General features: G+C 42.4%; 1 protein-coding gene across 1 annotated transcript in view; it reads left to right on the top strand.

The window, feature by feature from the left end:
• Positions 1-7,489: 7,489 nt before the first annotated feature.
• LOC311131060 (uncharacterized protein) overlaps positions 7,490-8,122 on the top strand; it is a gene marked incomplete at both ends in the record, with an annotated part of 9,958 nt that continues 9,325 nt past the window's right edge. The window contains one exon of the mRNA XM_084163877.1: positions 7,490-7,501. Within this exon, the coding sequence (XP_084020003.1) occupies positions 7,490-7,501 (12 nt within the window). The remainder of the gene's footprint in view (positions 7,502-8,122) is intronic.

Genomic DNA, 8,122 nt, shown 5'->3' with positions numbered 1-8,122 from the left:
CATTTGATTGGATTTAGTCCTATTCTTTAACTTAGATTTTTGGTTGAATTGGAGACCTGAATCCAACATATTAATGATTAACTTGAAGATTACATTTGAAATCAACTCAAGCTTGAAACCTTAGGCTTATATGTATTGTCTATTTTTTGTTGAATCCTGGGTTAAATTGAAACTAGCTGTTGATGACTTGCTTTGCAAATGCTATATAGGGCTAAAAGCATAATTGATGATATATGACTTGTAAAAAGTATGGTTACATTTAATTTGCTCTCTTAAACCTACCCTCTGTAATGACTTCCATAGCAACAGTGCATATATTTAGTTATTAAGACGTCTCTCAATAATCATTATCACGATAGATAACGTTAGCACATTGGTAGTAGTCAGTGACAAATATAAAAGCTAACCAGGGCTTGGTTAAAACCCTGGATGGGAGACCAAATGAATAGCTGTAGATCAACTGCCCAGTCTATTGTTTATTTTTTAATTTTTATAGTGGATATAACGTTGAAGATCTGACGTTATTGTGGGGGGTTAAGTGCCTTGCTCAAGGGCACAACGGCAGGCAATGACATCTAGGATTTGAGTCCAGCAACCCCCTGGTTGCCAGCTCACTTCCCGACAGATCTTTCCTGTCAGGCCCAGATTTCGAAGTGGCAACCCTCTCTAACCGCTAGGCTACCTGCCCACCCTGTAATTGCCAACAGGATTAATATCATACTGTGTACCAATAGCTGCCCACAGACTGTAGGCCAGTCCAATTGACTCACACCGAGTCTGGCGGAACACAGAAAAGCAGCCTAGTGAGATGTTTTGCACACAATATCATCTATTGATCAATTAAATTGACGACTTGTATTAGTTTCACGGTTGCTTCTATTAATTTCTGAGACGACCAAATAGGCTAGCCCACTGTCTCCTATTATTTCAATGATCTCGCTTCACCTTCCCTTCTTCCACCGCCGCGCGCACTCTCACATTATACTATTTCTCACAGAGCGTGTTGGTAGCAGCGGTGGTATGTTCTGGTGGAGCAGTCGGATGCTCTGGTGGAACGCTTGCGAGACAAGCAATCCATTCCGTCCACTATTGAGAAAGAGAAAGGGGCGGTGATAGAGGAAGAGACATGGCTTCTAAAGAGATAACTGCCTCTTGTTTCGTCAGTGTGAGCAGGGATATTACAGGTAGGAAAAAATATCAACATTATTCCTATCGCCATTATGTCGATCATTATTATCTGTATGATGCACCGATTCTGGCTTTTCCCCATTTCGTTGTATCTGGTGGTCAGTGGCGGCTCCTGAAAAAATTCTCAGGAGGGGCAATTTTTCTGATGATTTAGGTGACCTACACACATTTTTTAAAAGATATGTCCAGCAACAACATGAAGACAGGGGCAGCATATAAGTCAATACCAGAAGCATTTATTGACTGATCTCAAAAGTGTTGGCTTACAAAAGCAAAATAAGTTATCACAGTAAAAATAATCAAGGGTGTTCTTTCACATTCCTCAACACTGCATAAACAATATGTATGGCTTTGTAAAAATGAACAACCATATTCTGGCCAATTGTATAGATTTGTAAATATGAACAACCATATTCTGGCCAATTGTATAGATTTGTAAAAATGAACATGAACAGATTTTTTATTTTTTTGAATGGCAGTACCTTTCAAACATGTCTGCTTGCAGTAAGGTAGCACTCACAAGGTGGCCAGAGAAAGAGAACCTTTCTTTGGTGTGATCCAGGATGGTGTTGCAGACCTCTTCAGACAGCCTCTGCTTCTCCTCTTCTCTCAAAGCTGTTCTGGGTCTTTTGGCTCCTGTTGCTTCTTGCAGCTGCTGTTGAGAGGAGTCCCTGAAGGCAAACAGACCAATGTGTTTGTTGGCTTTGTACAGTATTGTTGTCTATGTGATGCACAGGTATATGCAATGTATCCATGTATAGTACAAATACTTCAGTTCCACTTAAAATGGGCAGGGATGCATAAAGTCTTTAGTGTTTAAGTTAGCCTTTGTGTCTCACATAGCCTGGATGTTCAGCACAGTATACAGTGGTGCTCATAAGCTTATGATCCCATGCTAAAGTTGACTAAAAAGAGGAATAAAAAAGAAAAGAAAATTGGTGTCCTTAAAGGTTGGATTTTCCAACTTTTTTAATTAAGTCATTAAGATCAATTTCCAAAAGATGATTTTTTTATTTTTTTATTCCTCTTTTTAGTCAGCTTTAGAATGTGTTCATACACTTATGAGCACCACTGTACAGTACACATAGTATATAAAATAAGATAGATTACACCACTGGCCATATATAATGACAATAATGTAATTTCAAACACAAATGCAGTCTCCTTTCATGCATACATTTTCAAATAAAGCTCTGCTTTGAGAAAGATCGAATGATATTGTTTAATCTTTATCTTACCTTATGGCCTGCACACTGCTTGCGAAGCTGTCGAGGGCACGTTTGATAAAGACAGCATCGATGTCCTTATTCTGTAGCTTCTGGTACGGTGGGCTGGTCAAATGAACCCAATGAACCCGTCCGGATGGCTTCAAAACATTCTATGAGGTCGTCTCGATTCTCGTAGACAGTGTTCACGACTCTGCTGTTGCTAACCTCATCGTTGTGGCGGCGGACAGCTAGCCTGTATCCCTCATCCAGTTGAGTAGCAATATTCACTCTCACCAAAGCAGACAATCTCAAACAGCTATCAATGTGGGTCTTTGACAGCTCATTTTTCTTAATCTTTTCTGAAAGATGGTGCATGTCGGTTACACCAGTCGCTGTCCAAGCGTTGCTGTCTGCCGTTCATGGTTACGTTACGTTACGTATGACGAAAGCGCGTAAGTGCAAGCCCTCAGACACCCATAGAGAATGTATTGAAAGCTCAGAAATTTGAAAAAAAAATATTTTACATTAGAGGCTATGAGAGACTTCTGGGCGATTTTCAACCTGACTGAAATCGCCCCAAAACGGGCGGGGACATTTGAAGCACGACTTTAGCCTGATTGGACATTTAGTGGCTGGCAGATCAGACGTGAACACTGAACTACTGTTGCCATGATATAATTGATTAGAAAAAAAATCCCTTCCTTTTCCCGTTTGGCAGTGCGTCGCCCATATCGCCCTATTGAACACACCGCCCATGCTGGTGGTCTGCGACTGAACAGAGGCTTTTGAGGTTTATGAGCAAGACCTCTTTCATATCTGCCACCAAGCTTTGTGTCATTTTTAATTTGTCTTTTAAGCAACACGTGCATTGCATTATTTGATCATGAAGCTAGAAAGTTGTGTAAAGCAAAGACGTTCTGCTTGCACAGGATTTAAGATAAAATCCCCAGCCCTAGGCCATAGGAAAAGGGGCGTTGTGAAAATCATCGCATGTGCATCACGCATGGGTTTACTCACTCATAATGTGATCTGCATTCAGAAATTTATGCCAGGTTGTAAGAATAGGAATTGTTACCCTCTCAGCATGTTGGCAGTAAGCTTGCTCTTTTTTGTCTGCAGTGTGTGTGTGTGTTTGAGAGAGAGAGAGCATGCGTACTTGTGTGTGTGTGAAAGATAGAGGGGGAGCAGCATCCTTTTTCTTGCCAACAATGTATGTATTCTTTGCTTTCCTTTATTGAACGAGACAGACATGGACATTATCCTACACTGGTCTTTCAGAGTATTATTTTATACCAGTGTATCCCAACCCTGGTCCTCGAGGGTTTTTATTTTAACCATGGACAAGCACACCTGATTCAATTTGTCAACTAATCAAGCCCTCAATGAGTTGAATGAGGTGTGTTTATCAAGGGCTACAAGGAACTGTGTACTGTTGGGGGTACTGGAGGACCAGGGTTGGGAAACACAGTTCTATACAGACGACAAGGCTGCCATTGAGCTGACACCAGCTTACGTCTCACAAATTTACACCATCAGGACTCAATCACACTCTCACTCACATGCTCACATTTGTAGGGAGTCTCTGCTGAGTTAATTACTCCTAATGGCTCTGTTAACCACTGTGATAATTATTCCAGTGGAATCCCTGCCTCTCAATCCACTCACCTGCCAGCCAGCCACCCCCATCTGCCTCAGAGAGATAGACAGCTATAGAGCATCAGACCCCAGTTGGCCATCTGCCCTGGCCAGCACAAGCTCATCATCTGTATGGAGCCAAAAGACCACCTCTGTTTAAACAGTCATCATGATGTTCAGATCATTGTCTTAATCATGAGAACATGACTCTTACTATCTTGTCAGAACAATCAGAATCAGCAGCATTCTTTCATTTGACAATGCATTAGTCACAGGTGAAGTACAGTACATTCAGGGCCTTGGTTTGTTATCCATAATCTAATACCTTTAACCATGTCACTCTCTCCTCCTGTCCTCCTCTCTGGCCTCGCCCCGGTCTCTCTGATGGTGCCTGTCGGTCGGTGAAGGGATGTCCTCAGGCCCAGCCAAATTATCTGCAGGAGTCTGGGGGGTGGGGGGGTCACACCTCTGACTGGGATTATACAGTGGGGAGAACAAGTATTTGATACACTGCCAATTTTGCAGGTTTTCCTACTTACAAAGCATGTAGAGGTCTGTAATTTTTATCATATGTACACTTCAACTGTGAGAGACGGAATCTAAAACAAAAAAAATCCAGAAAATCACATTGTATGATTTTTAAGTAATTAAGTTGCATTTTATTGCATGACATAAGTATTTGATCACCTACCAACCAGTAAGAATTCCGGCTCTCACAGACCTGTTAGTTTTTCTTTAAGAAGCCCTCCTGTTCTCCACTCATTACCTGTATTAACTGCACCTGTTTGAACTCGTTACCTGTATAAAAGACACCTGTCCACACACTCAATCAAACAGACTCCAACCTCTCCACAATGGCCAAGACCAGAGAGCTGTGTAAGGACATCAGGGATACAATTGTAGACCTGCACAAGGCTGGGATGGGCTACAGCTTGGTGAGAAGGCAACAACTGTTGGCGCAATTATTAGAAAATGGAAGAAGTTCAAGATGACGGTCAATCACCCTTGGTCTGGGGCTCCATGCAAGATCTCACCTCGTGGGGCATCAATGATCATGAGGAAGGTGAGGGATCAGCCCAGAACTACACGGCAGGACCTGGTCAATGACATGAAGAGAGCTGGAACCACAGTCTCAAAGAAAACCATTAGTAACACACTATGCCGTCATGGATTAAAATCCTGCAGTGCACGCAAGGTCCTCCTGCTCAAGCCAGCGCATGTCCAGGCCCGTCTGAAGTTTGCCAATGACCATCTGGATGATCCAGAGGAGGAATGGGAGAAGGTCATGTGGTCTGATGAGACAAAAATAGAGCTTTTTGGTCTAAACTCCACTCGCCGTGTTTGGAGGAAGAAGAAGGATGAGTACAACCCCAAGAACACCATCCCAACCGTGAAGCATGGAGGTGGAAACATCATTCTTTGGGGATGCTTTTCTGCAAAGGGGACAGGACGACTGCACCGTATTGAGGGGAGGATGGATGGGGCCATGTATTGCGAGATCTTGGTCAACAACCTCATTCCCTCAGTAAGAGCATTGAAGATGGGTCGTGGCTGGGTCTTCCAGCATGACAACGACCCGAAACACACAGCCAGGGCAACTAAGGAGTGGCTCCGTAAGAAGCATCTCAAGGTCCTGGAGTGGCCTAGCCAGTCTCCAGACCTGAACCCAATAGAAAATCTTTGGAGGGAGCTGAAAGTCCGTATTGCCCAGCGACAGCCCCGAAACCTGAAGGATCTGGAGATGGTCTGTATGGAGGAGTGGGCCAAAATCCCTGCTGCAGTGTGTGCAAACCTGGTCAAGACCTACAGGAAACGTATGATCTCTGTAATTGCAAACAAAGGTTTCTGTACCAAATATTAAGTTCTGCTTTTCTGATGTATCAAATACTTATGTCATGCAATAAAATGCAAATTATTTACTTAAAAATCATACAATGTGATTTTCTGGATTTTTGTTTTAGATTCCGTCTCTCTCAGTTGAAGTGTACATATGATAACAATTACAGACCTCTACATGCATTGTAAGTAGGAAAACCTGCAAAATCGGCAGTGTATCAAATACTTGTTCTCCACACTGTATGTGACACACTGAAGCAGATAGGAGCCATGTGGTTGTTGGTAGTATCATATTGTTCACATAAGGTTGGCGTTTGTGTGGGAATAAATTGTCTGGCATTGTATTTTAAATCTCATTAATAACAGAATGAATGAGATTGCAGGTTTTCGCCGATGAAACACACAATGAATAATAACAAGATGTGTTTGTTGGTTTATTCGCGTGATTAGATTAACAATAATGAAATTACAAAGCGCTTTTAGTATGCATAATACAAGGCAATTAACAGGTGATAATGGAAAAAATGCAACAAGAAACAGAAAAAACAGGAAGCGTTTTGTCTTCATCCACTCTCACCAAGTACTGTATTTCAGCTCTGGTTTCCATATTCTATTAAAATGCTCTCTATTTTATGGCTTCATTCTGTCCTCCTCACTTATCCTCATTTTACGGGGCAATTTCTATGCGCCTGCCATGGAAAATAATGCTGTCTTTCACTTTTTAATGAAAAATACAATCGTTTTGGAGACTCAAGGGTTTTCTCAATCAGTACCATAGTTTTAGATTCCAGAAGCAGGGTCATATTCTACAAAATAGACAGTGAGTGTGTTTCTGTGCAGCCTCAGATTATTTCCCTGTTTATGAAATGCCAGTATGTCAGTTTTAAATGACACGGTTGGTCCGCCTTCAGTTGGTTGGCGAAAGCGCTGTCCACTCAAAGGTCAAGCTTGTCTCTCTCAGTGTTTTGATGTACTGTATACTTTGTTGATTTGTGTGATTGTGTGTGTGAAATGTTTGCTGTGTGTATCTGACCTTGGATGTTTTTCTATTTACAGAGAGTATCAGGAAGATTATAGACAAGTCCTCAATCAAGTTTATACGTGGCATTAAGCTTGAAACCAAAAATGGCAAATCAGAGGATAGGATACTGGTGAGTAGTGTCTCTAAATAACTTACACTGGTGAAAACAGTAATTGCTATATTGATGTGCTGACTGAGTGGGTGGTATTCCCAAAGATCATTGTTGAGCTATTGATATAGAGGAGCTCTCCAGGCCATCCATACACAGTACTATTCCACCCCTCACTACGCCAAAAAACAAGTCTGATGCAGTGGATGGATACTCCATAACACATTGGATGGAAACCTGATGGGTGGTCTATGAGAGACATGATGCAACATAGGCAGTATTGATGTGCAATTAATCACTATGGTCAATTATACACTGAGCGCAAGCTATGGCCAGACTGGCCACTTGCCATGAATATATTAAGTTGATAGGCTGCTGCTTCCCCATCCCTGGCTGTGCCTGGGCTCTATATTGGGACAATGTAGGACAGAGAGGTCTGTAATAGCAGCAGCTTGGGGAGGGATCTGTTTGAGGCTCTGTCTCTCTGAGACCATGGCGGTGGAGGCAATGCCGGGCGCGGGCGGACCACTGCCTTTGATACTGGGTGCTTTCATCAGAGAATATGGGGCAAAGATGTGAAATCTCCATTTGAGGAGCTGCAGCCCTGCCAGCTCACAGGACTAAATCTGGGCCAGTGAGCTCTTTTAGTATAGATCACAACCTACAGCAAATAGGGAAAAGTATAAGAAACAGACCGACCAAATAACTGAAGCTGCTCAACACTCTTAGAAAGAAAGGTGCTATCTAGAACCTAAAAGGGTTCTGCGGCTGTCCCCATTGGAGAATCCTTTGAAAAAAAAAGTTTGGTTCCAGGTAGAACACTTTTGGGTTCCATGTAGAATCCTTTCCACAGAGGGTTTTACGTGGAACCCAAAATGGTTCTACCTGGAACCAAAAGGGGTTCTCCTATGGAACACTTTTTTATAAGAGTGTAACAACTCTACATAAAACTGCATTGAAATGTTTTCATGTTTTTGTGCTGCCCAAAAACTACCACCACCCCTCCCCTCAACTCCCTGATGAGGCAATGGGCTCACACCCCCAGCTGGGCAGGCTTTGGCAGGGAGTCGTTCCTTTGATGAGTGATTAATGATTCATTATGGGGCAAGTTTGAAGAGTTTTGCA

This window comes from Coregonus lavaretus, assembly GCF_964263955.1.
Source record: "Coregonus lavaretus genome assembly, chromosome: 6".
Lineage (NCBI taxonomy): Eukaryota > Metazoa > Chordata > Actinopteri > Salmoniformes > Salmonidae > Coregonus > Coregonus lavaretus.
This window is presented reverse-complemented; position numbering and strand designations above follow the sequence as displayed.